Source organism: Polypterus senegalus, chromosome 15, assembly GCF_016835505.1.
Source record: "Polypterus senegalus isolate Bchr_013 chromosome 15, ASM1683550v1, whole genome shotgun sequence".
NCBI classification, from domain to species: Eukaryota; Metazoa; Chordata; class Cladistia; order Polypteriformes; family Polypteridae; genus Polypterus; species Polypterus senegalus.
Genome location: NC_053168.1, coordinates 51,244,860 through 51,270,544, shown reverse-complemented (window position 1 = coordinate 51,270,544; position 25,685 = coordinate 51,244,860). Strand labels below are relative to the sequence as shown.

At 37.9% G+C, this 25,685-nt stretch overlaps 1 protein-coding gene across 3 annotated transcripts in view; it reads right to left on the bottom strand.

Moving 5' to 3' along the window:
- Positions 1-25,685, bottom strand: part of LOC120515422 (oxysterol-binding protein-related protein 3-like) — a 183,533-nt gene that overhangs the window by 41,712 nt on the left and 116,136 nt on the right. For all 3 annotated transcript variants that reach the window (XM_039736396.1, XM_039736395.1, XM_039736397.1), the window contains 3 exons: positions 24,967-25,097; positions 10,899-11,036; positions 3,060-3,141 (listed from right to left, as the gene is read on the bottom strand). In XM_039736396.1, the coding sequence (XP_039592330.1) occupies positions 3,060-3,141; positions 10,899-11,036; positions 24,967-25,097 (351 nt within the window). The remainder of the gene's footprint in view (positions 1-3,059; positions 3,142-10,898; positions 11,037-24,966; positions 25,098-25,685) is intronic.

Genomic DNA, 25,685 nt, shown 5'->3' with positions numbered 1-25,685 from the left:
GTGAGCAGTGACATCTTTTATGTGTTCTACAACTCTGTGATAAACAGTGCAATTTACTAAGTTATAGTCAAGCTGGTAAGATCACATACTTCAAATAAGCCAAATACAGTGGTGTGAAAAACTATTTGCCCCCTTTCTGATTTCTTATTCTTTTGCATGTTTGTCACACAAAATGTTTCTGATCAACACATTTAACCATTAGTCAAATATAACACAAGTAAACACAAAATGCAGTTTTTAAATGATGGTTTTTATTATTTAGGGAGAAAAAAAAATCCAAACTTACATGGCCCTGTGTGAAAAAGTAATTGCCCCCTGAACCTAATAACTGGTTGGGCCACCCTTAGCAGCAATAACTGCAATCAAGCGTTTGTGATAACTTGCAATGAGTCTTTACAGCTCTGGAGGAATTTTGGCCCACTCATCTTTGCAGAATTGTTGTAATTCAGCTTTATTTGAGGGTTTTCTAGCATGAACCGCCTTTTTAAGGTCATGCCATAGCATCTCAATTGAATTCAGGTCAGGACTTTGACTAGGCCACTCCAAAGTCTTCATTTTGTTTTTCTTCAGCCATTCAGAGGTGGATTTGCTGGTGTGTTTTGGGTCATTGTCCTGTTGCAGCACCCAAGATCGCTTCAGCTTGAGTTGACGAACAGATGGCCGGACATTCTTCTTCAGGATTTTTTGGTAAACAGTAGAATTCATGGTTCCATCTATCACAGCAAGCCTTTCAGGTCCTGAAGCAACAAAACAACCCCAGACCATCACACTACCACCACCATATTTTACTGTTGGTATGATGTTCTTTTTCTGAAATGCTGTGTTCCTTTTACGCCAGATGTAACGGGACATTTGCCTTCCAAAAGTTCAACTTTTGTCTCATCAGTCCACAAGGTATTTTCCCAAAAGTCTTGGCAATCATTGAGATGTTTCTTAGCAAAATTGAGACGAGCCCTAATGTTCTTTTGCTTAACAGTGGTTTCGTCTTGGAAATCTGCCATGCAGGCCGTTTTTGCCCAGTCTCTTTCTTATGGTGGAGTCGTGAACACTGACCTTAATTGAGGCCTGCAGTTCTTTAGACGTTGTCCTGGGGTCTTTTGTGACCTCTCGGATGAGTCGTCTCTGCACTCTTGGGGTAATTTTGGTCAGCCGGCCACTCCTGAGAAGGTTCACCACTGTTCCATGTTTTTGCTATTTGTGGATAATGGCTCTCACTGTGGTTCGCTGGAGTCCCAAAGCTTTAGAAATGTCTTTATAACCTTTACCAGACTGATAGATCTCAATTACTTCTGTTCTCATTTGTTCCTGAATTTCTTTGGATCTTGGTATGATGTCTAGCTTTTGAGGTGCTTTTGGTCTACTTCTCTGTGTCAGGCAGCTCCTATTTAAGTGATTTCTTGATTGAAACAGGTGTGGCAGTAATCAGGCCTGGGGGTGGCAACGGAAATTGAACTCAGGTGTGATACACCACAGTTAGGTTATTTTTTAACAAGGGGGCAATTACTTTTTCACACAGGGCCATGTAGGTTTGGATTTTTTTTTCTCCCTAAATAATAAAAACCATCATTTAAAAACTGCATTTTGTGTTTACTTGTGTTATATTTGACTAATGGTTAAATGTGTTTGATGATCAGAAACATTTTGTGTGACAAACATGCAAAAGAATAAGAAATCAGGAAGGGGGCAAATAGTTTTTCACACCACTGTAAATCATCAAATTAATTAAGAAGCCAGTCTCAGTTTAGGGACACACTTTCGACCCAAAGAAGATCGTAATGGAAGATCGAATGAAGACAAAACTCATGGCCATTATGAACCATGCTACACATCACTGAGTACTTTGAGCCAATAAATTATTTATCTCAAGTGTGTTCATAAATGATACTGGGGCTCCATTACACCTTATGGCAATATGCTTACATAACGACTCACTTAACATTAGCTAAGAAGGTTTTTTTCTTCTTATTTGTAAATCTTGTGTGTGTTTGGGGAAGGGTGTTGTTGTTTGTTATGGTATGTTTTGAACTTTTGTAAAAGCTAAATTTCCCCTTGGGACAAACAAAGTACCATCTACTGTGTGTATGTATGCATGTATGAATGTATGTATGTACATATGTATCTATCTATCTACCTAGAATTTATTAGAAACACACACATACTAATAAGAACCTAAATATTTTGTCTAACTTTTCTATCAAAAGTGAAATGTATATTGCCTATAATCAGTTATAATAAATAAATAACAAATCTTTAACACATTGTTCAGAAAGTGGTAAATCCATTATTTAATTTAGAACAGACAATATCCCATTATTATAAGTGTCACATTTTTTTTTTTTTACCATAAGAGATTCACTGGGCGGCACAATGGCACAGTGGTACCACTGCTGCCTTGCAGTTAGGAGACCTGGGTTCGCTTCCCTGTGTCTGTGTGGGTTTTCTCCAGGTGCTCCGGTTTCCTCCCACACTCCAAAGACATGCAGGTTAGGTGCATTGGCGATCCTAAATTGTCCCTAGTGTGTGCTTGGTGTGTGTGTGTGTGTGTGCCCTGCGGTTGGCTGGCACCCTGCCCGGGGTTTGTTTCCTGCCTTGCACCCTGTATTGGCTGGGACTGGCTCCAGCAGACCTCCGTTTTAGCATATAGCGGGTTGGATAATGGATGGATGGAAGAGATTCACTTAAGGGATATAGAAAGGAACATTAATATACATTATGCACAGTTATACGAAATAAATTAAATACTGTAAACAGGATTAATGACTAAACCAGTCTATGTTAAATTAATGGCCAGCAGAGTTACTGTGATTGAGACAATTTAATTCATATCACTCATAAAGTGAATTACCAAACATGGAAGCTCAAAAGAAATACGAAATTTCATCTTCTTTGGTTTTAAAGCACTTTGGATCAAACAAAATTGATTAAAGTTCCAAGCTACTACTAAATAAAAGGTAGTACTTATTGCAAAACGTACTGTCATGCAATAAGGTCATGAAAGGAAACTTTTGCAAACCAAAAAATTCACTGTTATTTCCATTTGTTTAAAGAATATCTCTTACTTGGGGTCTCAATTTCACTGCTTAAGCAGTCCACAGAAATATTGTCGCTCACATCACTTATGTATGACTCATCTTCAGAAGCCTGCAAGGGAACAGATTAAACAAAAATAGACTTTAAATAATTTACTGAAACACCCCTAGGCAATAATAAGAAAAAATAATCCTTTAACAAACCAAAAACAATCTATCTAATCATCATTTACCCGTTCCGAATATGGCCCTATATCAGTGTGTGTAGGTTGGTGTAATCAGTAATTGGTGCCTAATACAGGGCTAAATAAACAATAACAGGGGCCTCAGCAACCAGAAAGTATCACATATTTTGTAAAAAACACCACTTAAATTTAAACACCCATTGATAAAGAAATAATTCATTCATGTAAGAATGTATCTATCTTTAAAATAAACAGTATAAATAAATTACTGTGTCATGTGGGAGCTCAGAAAAACACTTGCCTTAAAATACTCTTCCATCTTTCAGACCTTCAATAATATGATACACGTAATCAAGATGAATTATGCATGCTGATCCTTTCATGTCACTACTTTCTGATGGTGTAAAAAACAATAAAACCTTGTAGCTTTTTCCTTGTAGTTTTTCTTAAGGAACAGTTTATATTCTCAATGTATGCCTTGTGCTGGTCTTATTACACTTTACACGATATGATTAATGATACTTCTTAGGTTACTATATTTTTAACAAGCAACAATTAAGATCAACAAGCTATTTTTATGTTAATTATAATAAGAATGCACTTTAAACAAACTGTAATGCAGTGGATGGATTGGTGGAGTAAGCCACCAATAATTAATTAAAAAATAATAATTAATTTAGCAATAAGTAATTTAACCAGGACATTAGGGCCATGTCATTTTAGCCTGCAAATGATGTTGGCGCTATACTGAACTCTCATTCCCATTAACTGTTCTAAAAACATTGCTATCAGATATAGCTTTCACAGCCGATTGTGGCAAATCTGCTCTTAATTCAAGTCCGCCTATAATGTCTTCAGGATATTATCAAAAACTAAAAATAGTCCAGTTCCAGCTTTATTATATTGCATAAATCATAAAATAGCTAATCTTTAAAATAAGCTTTACTTAGCTAGCAGTCATCATGTGGTGTAGTTTATAAACGTGCCCTTATTAACTACTGGTGACAGTAACAAGTAACTGATTATTAGTAACAAATCCTAAATGCTGCTGTTCAATTTCCTCATAATAACTATTCATGGTGGCTCTAAAATCCGTACTGACCCCTACTCTCTTTTTCTGTTTCTTTTTCTGGTTTCTTTGTGGTGGTGGCCTGCGCCACCTCCACCTACTCAAAGCTTCATGATGCTCCAACAATGATGGATGGATTAAAAGGCAGAAGTCTAGATAGACAGACAGACAGACAGACAGATAGATAGATAGATAGATAGATAGATAGATAGATAGATAGATAGATAGATAGATAGATACTTTATTAATCCCAAGGGGAAATTCACATAATCCAGCAGCAGTATACTGATACAAAGAAACAATATTAAATTAAATAGTAATAAAAATGAAAAAATGAAAAACGTCTACGTGACCATCATCATCAAGTCCTTCCTTGAGAACCCTAAATCCAAAGAGGACTGTTTCATTTATGTTAGGTAGAATGCCCAGAGGGGACTGGGCAGTCTCATGGTCTGGAATCCCTACAGATTTTATTTTTTTTCTCCAACCGTCTGAAGTTTTTTTTTTTTGTTTTTTCTGTCCCCCCTGGCCATTGGACCTTACTCTTATTTGATGTTAATTAATGTTGATTTATTTTGTTTTCTTATTGTATCTTTTATCTTTCTATTCTTTATTATGTAAAGCACTTTGAGCTACTGTTTGTATGAAAATGTGCTATATAAATAAATGTTGTTGTTGTTGTAAATAATTATATGAACCTAGCAAAATACCCGCGCTTCACAGCGGCGAAGTACTGAGTTAAATTTTTTATTAAGAAGAAAATTAAACCTTTTTAAACTGAGGGAAAATATACCAATAATTATTTGTTAAGGATCTCTTTGTATACCACATTTTGAGTTCGGCCCTCTGGTTGTAATATGACCAAGCTGTGCGCTGAGCTTACTCTTGAGCATGCAACATACAGTTGGCCATGTGAACAGTAATCTTGTTTCAAATCTCACAGCTTGGATTGCTGCTGTCAAAATCGGTTTGAGTTTCATGGTTTGTTTCAATGACGACAGTATTTGCAGGACTTGTGTTGAAGTGACATTCGGCATCTGTCAAGCGTTGTAAGAATACAACCGGTTTCATTGATAACTTCACATCCAGCTTTTGAGAGTTTAAACATTCATAAACATCAAAGTGTCCACTACTGAAATTGTCACCTGTGAGTCTAAGATGTTTAAAAGGCACTGGCAGTTGTCGAAAGGTGTAAAATATTTGACCATTTCGGTACACTTGAAAGCGACAACCGAACAATTCAGCGGCAGCCATCAACTCACATGCAGAACCATAGGTGAAGGGCTTAAGCATTTCACTCTTATAGTGCTCCTGTGTAGTATAATTATCTCCTGTACCATCATCAGTCCACACCTTGAACCTGTCCCAGTCATTCAATACATAAGACACAATGTTCCTCCGGATATCAAGAGTGAGCCTGATATGGCCATGCAATATGTAACACAGAGAATGGAAAAGGTAGGTGCCATCTCCGGGTATGGAAACCACTCAGTAAGTGACAGTTCTTTGATCAATGGTGATCACATGGATAGACATGTTAATGGGGGTACGGCTGGAATGATAAAGGAAATGGGTACCTGAACAATGTAAAGTAAGTCTAAAATACCTAAACAATAACTATAATTGTAATAAACGAACAATAAAACAGCGGAGAAGCCGTGAATTAAATAAAAAGGCTTTAGTTATCACCAGGGAGACATGAATCCCGTGGCGAAGCAAGGAAGGGACTGTAGAGACCGGAGCGACGGACGGCCTTATATATGCAGGCAGCCAACAATGTGGGATGCATTGGGATGGGGGACGGTGACCGAGCTGCAGGTTATGGACGTATATATGTACGTAAGTAGGATTCAGTTAGCGTTGGAAACCCACGTACCAAATTTCTTGAAGATGGGCCCATAAGTAACAAAGACCGTTGAAAAGTTCAATATGGTGGCCGACAGTGGCATCATACCACCAAAATAAGTACGTACATCGGTTTCGGTTAGTGCAGGGAAGCCGGCTACCAAATTTCGTGAAGATGGGGCTGTAAATAAGAAAGTTCAACATGGCGGATGTTGTCGACCGTTATAACCATTACGTGTAGAATTTCGAAATAAAACCTGCTTAACTTTTGTAAGTAAGCTGTAAGGAATAAGCCTGCCAAATTTCAGCCTTCTACCTACACGGGAAGTTGGAGAATTAGTGATGAGTCAGTGAGTGAGTGAGGGCTTTGCCTTTTATTAGTATAGACTAGCAGAATACCCGCGTTTCGCAGCGGAGAAGTAGTGTGTTAAAGAAGGTACGAAAAAGAAAAGTAAAAATTTTAAAAATAACGTAACATGATTGTTAATGTAATTGTTTTGTCAATGATATGAGTGTTGTTCTCATATCTATCTATATATATATATATACTGTATATCTCTATCTATCTATCTATCTATCTATCTATCTATCTATCTATCTATCTATCTATCTATCTATCTATCTATATCTATATCTATATCTATATATATATATATATATATATATATATATAGAGCAAAATACCCGTGCTTGGAAGCGGAGAAGTAGTGTGTTAAAGAAGGAAAGAGAAAGAAAAGGAAACATTTTGAAAATAACGTAACATGATTGTCAATGTAATTGTTTTGTCACTGTTATGAGTGTCGCTGTGATATATATATATATATATATATAGCAAAATAGCCGCACTTCGCAGCGATGTCATGTGTTAAAGAAGTTATGAAAAGAAAAGGAAACATTTTAAAAATAATGTAACATGATTGTCAAAGTAATTGTTTTGTGTATTTGGTGGCAGTGTCACAAAGTTATTTTCATCTAGCTGCATCAGAAAATGTACCACGACGTCTGACACGCCTCCTTTTTACTGTTTTCTCACAGCTTGGATTGCTGCTGTCATACACTCACACACACACACACACACATACATACATACATACATACATACACACATATATATATATATACATACCTATCTACATCATATATACACACACATACATACATACACACACACAAATTATATATATGTGTGTATGTATGTATGTGTGTGTGTGTGTGTGTATATATATATATACACATACATACATACATATATATACACATACATATACTTGTGTGTATGTTTGTATGTGTCTATATGTGTGTGTATAGCTTTGGTCACTGAGTGCAAGGGAAAAATAATAAAATATAGTCTATAAGTTATTAAACAGTAAAACATTAACGTTTTAAGAAGTACAGGTACATTGAGCACTACTGGAGTGGTTGCGGGTAAACTACATTTTAAAGACTGTGTAACACAACAGGTAAGTAACTAACAGCAGCTAAAATGTATATGGATCATCTCTCGGTAGTAGATCCCTTTTGAAAGGTGCTACACGACGGCTGTGGTATAGAAATTACATTTTCTATGTGAACGTTCAAATTTGTGCCTGTGGTAATGTGCCTTACCGGCAATTAAAGAAAATTATTTTGTGTCCTCTGCAGTGTTAAGAGAAAGGCTTTGGTTTGGGATAAAAGGAAAAAGGTGTAAAGAAAGGAAAGTTGCCTTTTCTTTTATATAGTATAGAGAGATGTGTTCGCTGACGTTATGATCGCCTTTTGGGGACAGTCGCGGTGGGTCTTGTGTAGACTGGTGAGACGTCCCGCCATTAATCGGCTGTGATGGCACTGTCAGTCCTCCACTCCTGTGCGTATCTTCATAATCCGAGCTGAGGACCTCATAATCGTATACGTGCAAAAGAAAGTGTGAATCGCCTTAATATTATTTTGCCGTGGTGTAGAAAAGGGGTCCGTGTTTGCACTTGTCTGGGCTATAGCGCAGGGGAGGAAGAAAAAATTAAAAGTGCTCACTTTGACTTAAGGCAGAAGCGCAGTCAGCGTCTCAAAGGCCGGCACAGCTATGCGCGCTGGCTGCTCGACTTTTGCTGGGCAGGAGACCCCTTTTGTACACACGTTCATGATATCAAAAGTCTCGCTCTTTGGAGGTAATTCATATATTATATATATAGCAAAATACCGCGCCTACAGCGGAGAAGTAGTGTGTTAAAGAAGTAATGAAAAGAAAAGGAAACATTTTAATAATAGCGTAACATGATTGACATTGTCATGAGTGTTGCTGTCATATATATGCCTGCCTAAATAAGTCACCCTCGCGTCGCTCTTACTTTTTACCGTTCATTTAATCATGGCTAGTGGCGGAAAAATTATAAAATGGAAGGAGGATGGCTTTACCAAAACAATTATTGATGGCGAATCGATTATTCATAAAGCTTGAATTGGTGATCTGTTTTCTGTGTTAACCTCATATTTTTCATACTTCTTCTCAAACTAAGGTGGTGCGAGGGTAAAATGAATCGGGATCGCTGATCAATGTAATCGGTGTACCAGGAAATCATGCATTGACAAAAGCTCCCTTTGCTTGTAATGCAAAGTGTGATTAAATGCATTATTTTTAAGCGTTATGGAGCACATGCATCAAGCTTCTCAGCTGTGCTTGTGCTAAGAAAAGGAAAGATTTTAAAAATAACGTAACACGATTGTCAATGTAACCTTTTGTAAGTAGTGCCTGGAGGATTCAGTGTGGAGAAACTCTAGAGACAGAGTGTGTATTAACTTGTGGATTTTTCAGTGAGTATTTGGTGGCAGTGTGGAAGTTGCTTGAAGACGGCGTTAGCAGAGCTCAGCTCAGAGCGAAATAGGTAAATGGGAGGGAGATGATGGCGTGACTCCCCACCGCCTTAACTGTCAATCCCCACAAACACAGTCTTTCGGAATTTGCATAAGCACACCCCTTCACCTACAATTTTAACTTAGTTACAAAGTGATCAAAACTCTCGTTTATATCCTGCGTCCTCTCATTAAACTTGTATCCCGCATTACCTGTGGGCATGTGAACGCCAGCGTAGCCTGTCTATGAACTTAATTTAAAGTTTAGGTTTACACCTTGCTTTCTTTCCGAGGTAGCAGCACTCATGAATATGGTAGTATATGTCACTCGCTCGCTTCTTATTGTTTCGCTGCCTTCTCAATTATATAATGCATGTTTTCTTAAGCGCTTTTTGGATGTCTTCCTGGTTTTCTACGTACTGCGTTGACAGTCAGTTCACATGATTACGTGGGAGGCGTGATGATGTCACACGAAACTCCCCCCCCACGTCTTTCCAGCTCAACTCCATTACAGTTAATGGAGAAAAATACCTTCCAGTTATGACCATTAGGCGTAGAATTTCGAAATGAAACCTGCCCAACTTTTGTAAGTAAGCTGTAAGGAATGAGCCTGCCAAATTTCAGCCTTCTACCTACACGGGAAGTTGGAGAATTAGTGATGAGTCAGTGAGTAAGTGAGTGAGTGAGTGAGTGAGTGAGTGAGTGAGTGAGTGAGGGCTTTGCCTTTCATTAGTATAGATAAACATATTTTGCGCTTTTAAATTAGATTTTTTATAATGATGCATTCTTATTCTTTTTGACATTACTATTTTTGCTATTTCAGTCCAAGCTCTTGCCATCAAAGACTACAATTTCTCTGACATGTTCGTGGGGAGGATTTCTAAACTTCTACGACCTTCTGAAAAGCACTTTTGTAGTTAGCACCACTGCTCAGGAGCCCCTGAAGCCATGACTTTCTGCTTCCTTCAGGAAAATGTTAATCACACTTTACTCAAAAAAAGTTCCCAATTGTAGCTATGATACAGTAAAGTGCTGACAACAATGTATGAATCTATTATACACACTCTACAATAATTATTTTTCATAACAATCGATGAAGACAATGGAATTTTTAAAGAATGGCAATACATAACAAAAATAAAAGGTCTTTTTAGCAATTGTGATTAATGATATAACATCTATGTTTACAACAGCTGCAGGTTATATGATATCAATGTGACATAGTGAAACTAGAGTAAAGATATGCACAGATTGATCAGTCTGCTCCTGACAGTATGGGAAATTCAAAGGTTCCCATTGTAAATTGATACTTCATAATTCAAGTTCTCAGGGCACAATGAATATTTATGACTAACAACAAGCTTTACATGAAAAACAGGACACATTTTTGAGGAAGGCCCATCAACAGATACAAAATTATACATTTGTGTGTGAATTTAATAGTTTTGTGAAACAACAGCAAGCATAAAATCCAGAAAATTGTAAAAAGTCTTTCCGATATCCGATAACTACTTAAGGAAATTCGCCAATAATTAATGATTTTTTATATGCAGTTCACCCTAAGAAATTTTCAATCACAAGGAAAACAGTTGTGTTTTACTTTAATTAAAACTGCATTGCTAACATATTTTAAAAGCTTCCATTTCCTAATGAATTGCATTTTATTATCAAGATACATATAGATATAAGGCATTTAAAAATTATTATTAGCTCTGAGAATTTCTCCAGCTACCAATTTTCAATTACTTATTAAATGTATTTTAGTGTAATAATAAAGGAATTGTGAGAGTTTCAAATATGCAGCCTTTTTAGCACATTGTCCATATTTTTATATACACAATTAAAGCCAAACTAAAAATACAATAAATTTGCTATAAATGAAGACAACATCAAATTACATAATATACTAATCACAGTAGGATCGAATACTGGTAATTTTATACTTGCCTCATTTTCTGATGAACTTGCAGACAAAAGAACTTCTTGAGCATCGAAGAACTCGGAAAGAGACTCAGAAACTGATGCTCGACTCTCTGTTGACAACTGGTGAACTAAAGACTTGGTGGCATCAGAGGTATCCTGCTTCTGACAAAATCCAAAAACAGAAGATGTTGTTATCAAAAGAATACAAATAAAAACAGCTTATCATAAGATGGTAATTCAGCTAACCTGACATACTTCAGAAACAAGCTAGAATACATACTGTATACTCTTAGCCATCAGATTGGCAACAAGGGCACTTAACCAAATACATGTGATAGACTGAACAACCCCCATTGCTTCTAAATTGCATATATTCTTCTATCTGTCAAATATGGGAACACTTTGTAAGTGGACAGAAAGGCATCCTGGCCAACAGCAGGAAGGATGTCACACATAGACAAGGCTTCCATAATGGATGGACAGACATCCCAGCCAGAGAAGAAAATGGTTCCTTACTCAAGCGAAAAGCCGAAAACAAATGAACTTGCACCCTGACCGGACATGTAAATTGCACCTTTCTGGTTCAAGATAAAAGAGGTCAAGGGCGGACTGTATCTGGCGTGTATTTAATCCCCCTGGTTAGTAGATGGCAGCAGCCCTTGATACCGTCACCCATTCAGGAACTAGCAGGGAATGACAGGAGTTGTAGTCTAGCAGCACAACCCTGCTGGAGTCCGTGGGTGCCGTAAGCGGGCACTGCAGGTACATGTACTCCCTGTTGTGTGGGACTTCCAAGTGACCCTGAAGTACTTTCAACAGGCAACAGCCCTGAGACTAGAAGTACTCCCAGGTCCTCAATAAAAGTGACCACACTTCCTTGTCCAGGCGAGTTGGAGCTGGGAGGAAGATGAGCAATACTCGGAAGGAGGACAGTGTTGTGGAGAAAGGATAAGTATTTGGAGAAGTAAATTGTGCTTGGTACTTTTTGTGAGGCATTTATATGAAAAACACTCACTTACTTGAACCCAGGACTGTGTTATGTATTCGTGTTGGGGTTTGGGGCTCTATGGCACCCCCCCTTGTCTTCACTATATATATATATATATATATATATATATATATATATATATATATATATATATATATATATATATATACCAGCAGAATACCCGTGCTTCGCAGAGGAGAAGTAGCGTGTTAAAGAAGTTATGAAAAAGAAAAGGAAAAATTTTAAAAATAATGTAACTTGATTGTTAATGTAATTGTTTTGTCATTGATATGAGTGTTGTTGTCATATCTAACTCTATATATATATCTATATATATATATCTATATATATATATATATATATATATATATATATATATATATATATATATATATATATATATATATATATATAGCAAAATACACGCTTAGCAGAGGAAAAGTAAAAAGAAAAGGAAACATTTTAATAATAACGTAACATGATTGACAATGTAATTGTTTTGTCATATATATACAGACACACATATATATAAACATATATATACACATCATATATATATATATATAAACTTCTCAAAAAAATTAAAGGAACACTTTGAAAACACATCAGATCTCAATGGGAAAAAGAAATCCTCCTGGATATCTATACTGATATAGACTGGGTAATGTGTTAGGAGCGAAAGGATGCCACATCGTTTGATGGAAATGAAAATGATCAACCTACAGAGCCCTGAATTCAAAGACGCCCAAAATCAGAGTGAAAAATTATGTGGCAGGCTAGTCCATTTTGCCAAAATTTAATTGCAGCAACTCAAAATTGTATGCAGCACTTTGTATGGCCCCTGTGTTCTTGTATACATGCCTGACAACATCGGTGCATGCTTCTAATGAGATGACAGATGGACCAGGGCATCACTGAGCTCCTGGACAGTCTGAGGTGCAACCTGGTGGCATTGGATGGACCAAAACATAATGTCCCAGAGGTGTTCTATTGGATTTAGGTCAGGAAAGTGTGGTGGCCAGTCAATGGTATCAATTCCTTCATCCTCCAGGAACTGCCTGCATACTCTCACCACATGAGGCCAGGAATTGTCGTGCACCAGGAGCCACTGTACCAGCATAGGGTCTGACAATGGGTCCAAGGATTTCATCCTGATACCTAATGGCAGCCAAGGTGCCTTTGTCAAGCCTGTAGCGGTCTGTGTGACCCTCCATGGATATGCCTCCCCAGACAATCATTAACCCACCACCAAACTGCTCATGCTGAATGATGTTACAGGCAGCATAATGTTCTCCATGGCTTCTCCAGACCCTTTCACTTCTGTCACGTGCACAGGGTGAAAATGCTCTCATCTGTAAAAAGCACAGGGCACCAGTGGTGCATCTGCCAATTCTGGTATTCTATGGCGAATGCCAATCGAGCTGCATGCTGCTGGGCAGTGAGCTCAAGGCCCATTAGAGGACATGGGGCCCTTGGGTCACCCTCATGAAGTCTTTCTGGTTGTTTGGTCAGAGACATTCACACCAGTGGCCTGCTGGAGGTCATTTTGTAGGGCTCTGGCAGTGCTCATCCTGTTCCTCCTTGCCCAAAGGAGCAGATACTGGTCCTGCTGATGGATTATGGACCTTCTATGGCTCTCTCCAGCTCTCCTAGAGTAACTGCTTGTCTCCTAGAATCTCCTCCATGCCCTTGAGACTGTGCAGGGAGACACAGCAAACCTTCTGGCAATGACATGTATTGATGTGCCATCCTGGAGAAGTTGGACTACCTGTGCAACCTCTGTAGGGTCCAGGTATCACCTCATGCTACCAGTAGTGACACTGACTGTAGCCAAATGCAAAACTAGTGAAAAAAACATATGAGGAGGGGAAAATGTCAGTGGCCTCCACCTGTTAAACCATTCCTGTTTTGGGGGTCATCTCATTGTTGCCCCTCTAGTGCATCTGTTGTTAATTTCATTAACACCACAGCAGCTGAAACTGATTAACAACCCCCTCTGCTACTTAACTGACCAGATTAATATCCAATAAGGTTCATTGACTTTATGCTATACTCTGATTAAAAAGTGTTCCTTTAATTCTTTTGAGCAGTATATATATAGCAAAATACCCGCGCTTTGCAGCGGAGAAGTAGTGTGTTAAAGAAGCAATGAAAAAGAAAAGGAAACATTTTGAAAATAACGTAACATCATTGTCAATGTAATTGTTTTGTCACTGTTATGAGTGATGAGTGTTGCTGTTATATATATATATATATATATATATATATATATATATATATATATATACACACACACACATATAAACATATATATATATATACATATCCATACATATACACATATATATATACACACACATATACAGTGGTGTGAAAAACTATTTGCCCCCTTCCTGATTTCTTATTCTTTTGCATGTTTGTCACACAAAATGTTTCTGATCATCAAACACATTTAACCATTAGTCAAATATAACAAGTAAACACAAAATGCAGTTTTTAAATGATGGTTTTTATTATTTAGGGAGAAAAAAATCCAAACCTACATGGCCCTGTGTGAAAAGTAATTGCCCCTTGTTAAAAATAACCTAACTGTGGTGTATCACACCTGAGTTCAATTTCCGTAGCCACCCCAGGCCTGATTACTGCCACACCTGTTTCAATCAAGAAATCACTTAAATAGGAGCTGCCTGACACACAGAAGTAGACCAAAAGCACCTCAAAAGCTAGACATCATGCCAAGATCCAAAGAAATTCAGAAACAAATGAGAACAGAAGTAATTGAGATCTATCAGTCTGGTAAAGGTTATAAAGCCATTTCTAAAGCTTTGGGACTCCAGTGAACCACAGTGAGAGCCATTCTTCACAAATGGCAAAAACATGGAACAGTGGTGAACCTTCCCAGGAGTGGCCGGCCGACCAAAATTACACCAAGAGCGCAGAGATGACTCATCCGAGAGGTCACAAAAGACCCCAGGACAACGTCTAAAGAACTGCAGGCCTCACTTGCCTCAATTAAGGTCAGTGTTCACGACTCCACCATAAGAAAGAGGCTGGGCAAAAACGGCCTGCATGGCAGATTTCCAAGATGCAAACCACTGTTAAGCAAAAAGAACATTAGGGCTCGTCTCAATTTTGCTAAGAAACATCTCAATGATTGCCAAGACTTTTGGGAAAATACTTTGTGGACTGATGAGACAAAAGTTGAACTTTTGGAAGGCAAATGTCCGTTACATCTGGCGTAAAAGGAACACAGCATTTCAGAAAAAGAACATCATACCAACAGTAAAATATGGTGGTGGTAGTGTGATGGTCTGGGGTTGTTTTGCTGCTTCAGGACCTGAAAGGCTTGCTGTGATAGATGGAACCATGAATTCTACTGTCTACCAAAAAATCCTGAAGGAGAATGTCCGGCCATCTGTTCGTCAACTCAAGCTGAAGCGATCTTGGGTGCTGCAACAGGACAATGACCCAAAACACACCAGCAAATCCACCTCTGAATGGCTGAAGAAAAACAAAATGAAGACTTTGGAGTGGCCTAGTCAAAGTCCTGACCTGAATCCAATTGAGATGCTATGGCATGACCTTAAAAAGGCGGTTCATGCTAGAAAACCCTCAAATAAAGCTGAATTACAACAATTCTGCAAAGATGAGTGGGCCAAAATTCCTCCAGAGCACTGTAAAAGACTCATTGCAAGTTATCGCAAACGCTTGATTGCAGTTATTGCTGCTAAGGGTGGCCCAACCAGTTATTAGGTTCAGGGGGCAATTACTTTTCACACAGGGCCATGTAGGTTTGGATTTTTTTTCTCCCTAAATAATAAAACCATCATTTAAAACTGCATTTTGTGTTTACTTGTGTTATATTTGACTAATGGTTAAATGTGTTTGATGATCAGAAACATTTTGTGTGACAAACATGCAAAAGAATAAGAAATCAGGAAGGGGCAAATAGTTTTTCACACCACTGTATACATACATATATACACATACATCCACATATATATACACATATATATATATCTACATATACACACATACATATACATACACACACATATATATAAACATATATATACATACTGTACATATCTACATATATATACATACACACACACACACACACAACTATCGTATATGTTCAAATTCTATTTAAATTTTAAATAGAAGGAATTTTTATTTAGTCGACAGAATATTATTCCGGAATATATCAACTCAAACCTTAAATAACTTATAATATTTTGCTCTCCATAAAATATATCCTGTCAAAATTATACAAATTCAAATATGAACATGGTGCATAACAAAACCTGGAAATATAAATAAAATTTGTTCTTTTCAGCAATAACAAATCAAATCATTCAGTTGTCTTTGCTTATATGTCATTTTATCAGAGCTGGAAGCCTGGCATCTTTTTTTGGCAACAAGTTTGTTTATGTTTGGTGTGAGGTTCTGTGTTGTAGAGATTCTCAGGATGGACTGCAGGTGCTCATCAGTGAGGCGACTCCTGTGTGCTGTTTTGTTAGTCTTCATCACTGAGAAGAGCTTCTCACACAGATATGTGCTACCAAACATGCACAAGGTTCGAGCCGCATGTAGACGGAGCTGGAGCATTTTTGCGGGAATGGAGTGAATAAACTGTGCGGGCCCTGCAGTATCATACTTTGCCTTCAGTGTGCCATTACACTGCAGCTCAATCAACTCCATCTGAATCTGCACAGGTGCAGTTTCCACATCAACAGCAAATGGGTTGTGAAACAACTCAAAATTCTTTTTTTGTTCTTCAAAGTCACCAAAGCGCCGTGCGAACTCAGTGCGCAGTGCGCTCAGTTTATCAGCAAAGTGCGTATTTGGGAACACCGTTGTGCCGACTTGGTTCAACATTACTTGGCAACAGGGAAAGTGGGGCAAGTTGCACTGGTGCATTTGTGTCTCCCATAAAAGTAGCTTCACTTGAAATCACTTTGTGATTTTGCACGGGTAAAAACGTCTGCTGAAGTGTCAGATTCTTCTTTAACTCTTCTGCTTTCTGTATCTTGTGCATTGCATTCAGGTCTTTCAGGTTATCTTGATGTTTTGTCTCATAGTGCCGTCTTAGATTAAATTCTGTAATTACAGCCACATTAGCTCCACAAATGAGACACACAGGTTTACCGGCAATGTCAGTAAACATATACTCAGCCTCCCATCGGTTTTTAAAGGCTCTATGTTCAGAATCACCTTTTCTCTTTGGCATCGTGTGGGCTAGCTTCGCAATAACTTGCAGCATCATAAGCTAGACTTGATTAACGCGTAAGTGTTCAGCAAGGCAGCTGAAGCGCTGCATTATGGGATCTGTAGTTTATTGTGTTACCAGCGCTTCATATCCCCGGGCCATTAATAACAATAATATATAAAATGATCTTGCGGGCCGGATATAATTACACGCCGGGCCGGATGTTTGAGTTTGACACATATGGACTAAATAGAACTTGAAAAGATATATTTTTTCAAATGTGATCGCGCAATTCAGATCAAGCTGACATGCACTACAGTACATCGAGCCCGCGAGCTATTGTGGTTTTGCCTGCGTGTCTCAATAAGTCATCCTCCCCTCGCTCACTTTTTACCGTTCATCTAATGAATACACTGAGTATGGCTTTACCAAAACAATCATTGATCGCGAATAAAGTATCCATTATTCATAAAGCTTCAATTGGTGATCTGTCTTTCTGCGTTAACCGCATATTTTTCATCGTCTCAAACCAAGGGGATGCGAGGCTAAAATGTATCGGGACGCGTACATACTCAGTGCATCCCCTCCGGGAATCGAACCTCGGAAGCCAGCGCTAGAGGCGAAGCCTCTACTATTGCGCCACGGCATGTGGTTTGTCTATTTGAGCGTAGCAGTGTAATTCAGTTTTTGTTCAGCACTCTTTGGAACTGTTGCTTTTTGTCTGCGCACTGCGTCAGTTCACGTGAGCCGCTGAATATGGTTTTATATGTCACTCGCTCGCTTCTAATTGTTTCGCTGCCTTCTTAATTATATAATGTATGTTTTCTTCAGCGGTTTTTGGAGCTCTTCCTGGTTTTCTACGTACTGCGTGATTACGTGGGAGGCATGATGATGTCACACGAAACTCCGCCCCCCACGACTTTTGAGCTCAACTCCATTACAGTAAATGGAGAAAAATAGCTTCTAGTTATGACCATTACGCATAGAATTTCGAAATGAAACCTGCCCAACTTTTGTAAGTAAGCTGTAAGGAATGAGCCTGCCAAATTTCAGCCTTCTACCTACACGGGAAGTTGGAGAATTAGTGATAAGTGAGTGAGTGAGTGAGTGAGTGAGTGAGTGAGTGAGGGCTTTGCCTTTTATTAGTATAGATATATAGATATACAGTGGAACCTCGAGATACGAGTTTAATTCGTTCCAGCACTGAGCTCGTATAGCGAATTTCTCATATCCACTACAAACTTCCCCATTGAAAATAATGGAAATCCAGTTAATCCGTTCCGCACCCCCAAAAATATCAACATAAAAATCAATTTTCCTAACAAATAACACTGATAAATAATATATACAAGTGGAACTTCGGTTTGTAAGTAACTTGGTTTACGAGTGTTTTGCAAGATGAGCTAAATTTTTTAATTAATTTTGACTTGATAAAACGAACAATGTCTTGCAATACAAGTAGTATGGATACACTTTGTCTGCTGAGCGTCATGTGATCATAACTGAGCGTTATGTGATCATAACTGAGGTGAAGGTTCTTCTCTCTCGTGCGCATCTCTCTCTCCTTATCTCTCTCGCTCGCGCGTCTCTCTCTCTCTCTCCCCTTATCTCTCTCGCTCGCTCGCTCCTCTCTCTCTCTTTATCTCTCTCGCTCGCTCACGCGCACGCCTCTCTCTCTCTCTCCTTATCTCTCTCGCGCATGCGCCTCTCTCTCCTTACCTCTCTCGCTCGCGTGTGTGCCTCTCTCTCTCTCTCTCTCCTCTTGAGGGCAATCGTCTCCTATTCTCCGTCTGCATGTCCGCGATATTTTTGGATACGCTTATACGGCGAACTGCTACAGCAAAACAATGAAATCAGAAGCGCACAAACGCATAGATCCTCATGCTACGGGAGAACAAGGAACACTGAGTGAGCTGACAGGCTGACAGCGTCAGCTTGGGTGAATCCCCGAGTCGAGGCGGATCGGGAAACGCCTCACGCATACCCACAGCCTGGCTCTTGGCTCTTTACGCGAGCCAATGCTCACATTTAGATCCGAATTTTTCGCTCATACTTTCCTCTTATCTTGAATTTCTCATATACAGAGGTGATCGTATCTTGAGGTTCCACTGTATATATATATATATATATATAGGGTGGTCCAGATTTAATTACGCAATTTTCATTACACTATAACTTATTAAGTTTATTACATATAAAATCACCCGAAAAATCCCAGACCATCAAGAAGTGTTCGAACTAACACCATGAAGAATCGTCTTCGCATAAATCAAAGTCATCCAGACAATCTGGATCTGCATAATTAGATCTGGACCACTCTGCATAATTTTTTTCCCATAATTTTCTATGTGCAAAGATAATAGTTACACACTATTGAAAATAAAATGGTAATCTGATATTATTTCGTCACTAGTATCCCCATTTGACCAGCATAATACTTTATATCTGGATGGACTTGCTAGTGATTAATACTACTACTACTACTACTAATAATAATTATTATTACTATTACTATTATTATTATTATTATTATTAGGATTTTATAAATTTGCAAGGCTGTGTTAACATTTTAAAAGATAACTTTTAATCTATCTGACTTCATTAGCTAATTTAAGAGGCGATAAGGACTTACAGTAAAACGACGGATAAAATTTCCAAGATTACTCTTCTTCCAGTCTATCCATTTTATGAACCTTAAGTTTCCTAGTATAGGGTCCAGAAATCTGGAACTAATTCCAGCAGCAATGGGTACAAATCAGGAACCAATCGTAAATGTGACATCACAAAGTACATTCATTCCTAGATTACATAGTCAATCAGTCATACTGGGCAAATTTCCATCCAACCAACCATTATCCAACCCGCTATATCCTAACTACAGGGTCATGGGGGTCTGCTGGAGCCAATCCCAGCCAACACTGGGCACAAGGCAGGAAACAAAGTCCAGGCAGGGCGCCAGCCCACCACAGGGTGCACACACACACACACACACACCAAGCACACACTAGGGACAACTTAGAATCGCCAATGCACCTAACCTGCATGTCTTTGGAGTGTGGGAGGAAAACCACGCAGACACAGGGAGAACATGAAAACTACACGCTGGGAGGACCTGGCAAGCGAACCCAGGTCTCCTAACTGCGAGGCAGCAGCGCTACAGAAGACCCCCATGACCCTGTGTTAGGATATAGCGGGTTGGACAATGACTGACTGACTGACATTTTTACCATCACTGAAATAAACAATACTAAAGTACTAATTATTACATATTTATTAACAAACATTAACACAATAATGAAATTTCTGTCATTCTGCATTTATTCATAAATAAATGGCAGATAAATCACTGCATCAAAGGAGAGTTAGTTTTTGTATAATATTGTATTGAAAAACAGGACTGAATCATAGGCAGAATATGCCAGGCAAGTAAACAAACAGCACTGTATAAGATGAGAATTACTGCCAAATGCATAAAAAGTCAAATCAATTAATTTAGAAAATAGAGATTAACAGAACAAAGAAATGGAAAAATGTAGGATTGGCAGTAAGTGAATGCAGCATATCTATCTCTGTGTCAGCGTCAATGCCATAATATACTAGGGAAAGTTTTAAAACCTTGGAGCTGACTTAAATGTGACATTCCCTGATGAATGATCTTCAAGAATACAAAGGAATAAATTTTATCAAGTGAGTGCTCTTTCCTGAACTTATATTGCTTTGTTTGAAGAGAGAAAACTGCTCAAATAAAGAAACAACTTTCAAAAACTTTAAAAAGTAATTAATTGTAATTTAACTACAGGTCACTGTATTTATTAACATGTCTCTTGTCTGAAGTGTTTTATAAGCACAATGCCAATCAATATGTACAGAAAATATATTTTGTACTCTCTACCAAGTTAAGTGATTTTTCAGAACTAACAGTAACAGTATCACATTCACCACCACTGTTGGGAAGAATCCTGAAATTCAGATTTTAACAAACAAAATTCTAAAAAATGAGATTAATAACTTTAAAAAACGACAGGTCAAAAGATGGCCTCCAAATTAGCAATTGACCGGATAATGATAATTAAAACATAAGGTTTTCAGTTCAAGACTGTTCATTACTGAACTATCAGCTAATGTACAATAGACAGCTTACAGATTACCAGACATCACATCAAAGAATCCAACCTGCAGAATCCCATAAATGACATTTTTACTCAATGCAGGTTCTAAAATTCTTGACTCTTCATGAATTCTGAACAGTTGATCTCTTACAGTAGCTGTGGGCTCTACGCTAATGCCTGAAAAGTAATGATTCAGATAGTTACACTGTTATGTATCATTTCTAATAATCTATTTTACTAAGGTGTTAACAGTATTAAATCAAAGCAAACCATTTTTTAGTACAGGAGCGAAGCATAATGTACATTGTATGATAGCTAAAAATTTTGAAACTCTACAGATACAATATGTACAGCACATTAACTATTGTAAAACAGGTCAATATATGTTGATTTTACCTCAGTCTTTCCACATAGCAGATATTATGCACATTATAAAATTATCTGTATATAGATATCCATCCATTATCCAAACCGCTATATCCTAACTACAGGGTCACGGGGATCTACTGTAGCCAATCCCAGCCAACACAGGGTGCAAGGCAGGAAACAAACCCCGGGCAGGGCACCAGCCCACCGCAGGGCTGTATATAGATAAGATGAAATGAAAGACAAAAAAGATATTTATAAATGAGCAAATAACTGCAAAACCTTTCATTCATATTGCTGATGTCACACATGTGGACCTACGGAGTGTCCCATGGGAGGAAGGAAGAGAGTGAAACACTATCATTAATATGGTTTTCATTTTCCCTGGAATAGACAGGAAGCTTATGGAAGACAACTGACCTAAGCCCCAGCCATTCTGGTCTGTCCAGTACTTAAAGACCTATACCACTGTAAGTCTTTGTTAACTCTCTGAGCTGTTTTTAGAAGAGGATAGAGCTCTGATACAAAAACATATGCTATGAATGCTGTCTGGAGCGAAAAAAGTGACTTGAACATTCTTGTGAAAAAAACTACTGTACTGTGTACAGAAGACAAAAAAAGGAAAAGTCTATGTATTTAGCATCATAACAGATGGAAGACTGCTCAAGCCATTTAAGCAATTTTCTCTGCTTGTTTTATTTCAATTTTATATATATGGAGAATATAAATATGGTTTAAAGACACAAACAAAAAGAGAAGAAGTTAAATTATAAGGCAAAAAAGTAGATTAAGCAAGAAAGATGAATGGTTAGAATTTTTTTGATTATTTAATTTACAAAAAGAACTGTATCTAACTACTGTATAAGACTAAATTAAACACCCCAGATTAGAAGAATAAATGCTCGGTTAACTAGTGGCCCAATTTTGTGGAGGACAGTGTGCTTACATATAAAGGGCTGAATGATGTTAATTTATTACTGCGCTAGTGCTGACTCACTTTTTCTGCCTTGAATGTTGTAATTTCCCAAGTTGTTCAAGGGGTGACCTTCTGACATACTGTTACTCAGAATGAAGCTAAGCAGAAAAATATTGTCAGCAAACTGAGCGAAAATGTTAAAGGACAGCAAAGCATTCAAGCTTGATGGATTACCAACACAGCAAAAAAGTGCCAGAAATATAAATATGCACTATCTACTGTGCTTTCCTTTATACAGTACTTACGAATGACATACCATGTTTAATTGCTGGGTTTAAAATGTACTTTTCAGAATTCAAACAATTTTGAGATGACCATGAAAATTATACAAAAAAGAGTGAACAACTGTCATGTCGCCTTGGATGTTATTTGTCTCTGACATACAGTAAATGTTCTCTTTCTGTTATATGCCAAAATTTCATTAAATAAATAGTTAATCATTTATAGCCCACTTAACAAGCATGTAAAAAAGTTAAACACTTTTAATATTTGTAAGCGTATTTTGAAATTCAAGTTGTATCTTACTGTTTTGTACCTGGTTGTTTGCAACAATGTAATAAATAAATAAGAATCAGAAAATCAAAAAGTGATTTCCATCCATCCATTATCCAACCCGATATATCCTATCACAGGGTCACGGGGGTCTGGTGGAGCCAATCCCAGTCAACACAGGGCGCAAGGCAGGAACAAATCCCGGACAGGGCACCAGGCCACTGTGGACACACACACAGACCAAGCACACACTAGGGACAATTCAGGATCGTCAATGCACCTAACCTGCATGTCTTTGGACTGTGGGAGGAAACCAGAGCACCCGGAGGAAACCAACGCAGACACGGGGAGAACATGCAAACTCCACGCAGGGAGGACCCAGGAAGCGAACCCAGGTCTCCTCACTGCGAGGCAGCATCACTACCACTGCGCCACCCTGCCACCAAAAAGTGATTTCATCCAGTCTAAATAGTAATGATTCTACTTCGTATAGAATGAACAATGACTAGCTCTCTGTCCCAGATATGTGTGAGGTCAAAGGAATTTTCTATTTTTGTCTTTCAATATCATGCAGATTTGTAAAAGCATTATCACTGGGTACTTTGTGATAGGTGCTTTGAGAGTATGGGGGCTGTGTACTATTTTTGCCTAGTATTTACAGGGTCAAAGCTGGGATTTTATACTGGCTGTTAAAGAAGCCTGTGTAATGAAGCAGTGGGATTTGGCTAAGGTCACATCTGATTACATCTATTCTTTTCCATTTTCAAAATCTTGAAATTAAGCCTTGTCCAGTATGGGAACAGGGGTATTATGAATATTGATGTCCTTTTGGTCTCATTAGATGTGATTTCCAAAGTGTACTGGGAGGGTATGAAGCTAAATGTACTGTATCACATAAAGTAAAGACCCAAGATTAAAGAGAAGCTTTCTCCCTGCAGGATAGGTGTGGTACATGCTGTACCAAGTGGGGTCCTGTTCATGATTAAAGGTTGAGTTGATTGTGAGACCATGTCCATGAATAGTAGTGACAGTGTTGAAGTTTGGCTGTAAAGTGAAAAGCTCAGTCCTTGGACAGATCTTTCAATTTACTGCTCAATGTACATCCCCAAAGTCACCTATGATCACAAGCTTTTAGAATTGATATGACACTAATCTGGAAAAATGTGTAGAAAGTTAAATGTTTGGATCACTTTTACTTAATACTGCTTGTAGGTCCTCTATTAATGAGTTTGTGTTTTAATGATTGAGTAATATAAACATCTCAACTGGCTAATTTTAAGAGCTGATTAATCACAAATGATTAATGACTTTGGAAACATTCAAAAATCTGGATTCACCATTACTTTTGGACATATTTTGTTACAGCTGCATTGTTACAACTGGTATAAATGATAACAGTTAAAAACACAAAAATAATGAAAATGACAATCAGAGCCAACAATTAAAGTAGTATAAGGTATGCTTTTTGTGATGGGTTTGAATCTTTAGTAGCATAACACAGTAGTAGGTAAATGCTTTTAGTAAATATTAACTGCACTTTGCAAAAGCAATCTCAAAGGTCAAATATAGCCACCTGTGTTAGACATTTCTTTCAGACTGAATAAAACCTTTAGCAGTTGCACTTCTTAGCTCTCTGAATCTCACAAAAAAATCTAACACAGGAGGCCAGGAACTGCCTCTGAAGCACAATCTGAAAAGAAAACAGCAGCTTTCCCAATAACATTACAATCTGCTTAGACAAGGCTTGATATGAAAGCAAATAGTAAATGTAAACCTGAATCAAAGCAGAGGTTTATAATGAATCAAAACATCTGGACTGAAGCTAACAGCCTTCTAATTAAGGCTTGCAAAGAACAGAATTCTTAATTCTTTTAGAGATCTACAAGAAGTGTTCAACTTCATGTTTATCAATATTCAGCAGAATAAATTTACCATAATTTTAAACTCACAGATGTCAAAGTGTTCTTCATGCCAATAATCTGTGCTGAAGGAGACTGGCAAACTTCATAGTCAAACATCTGCTTGAGTTTTTCTTTTTCTGTACGCATCAAACTGAATGCTGATTTGAAGGCAGAATACACTGTAAAAATAACAAGGTTATGTCCAGTCATTCAGACAGAAAATTGTGTAGATAATATTTAAAAAGTGTGCATGTTAGTAAATGTCACATTTCTGAAATTTTTGCATTGTGTAGATCAGCATTAATGACCATTCTTTAACCAAACATGTTAAAATAAACATTGCCTAAGCATAGAATTAACACTACTTTGCACAAATTTGCTAACATATCAAAACATCATGGATAGCTACTCATTTTTACACAACAGATACTTATTTAAGGTGTTTGTGTTGAGGTTGAACTGCCAGACCTGTGATTCACAATGCAATGTCTTATCCATTAGGTAACACTGTCTTCTTTATGAATTTCATTATTTTATTTCCATATCACACCAAATATGTAACATATTGACTGATGATGACAAAATAGGAAAGTACAGCTTCACATCTTCTGATTCCTGCGATCAAACTTCACCCAGGACACTACCTAGAGAATGTTTACATGTTTGACTGTGAATGTGTTTTCTCAAGACACTCTGGTTTCCTCTCAGATGCACATTTTAAGATGACTGGTGACTCATGAGCCCAGTGAGAGTGTGGGTGTAATACT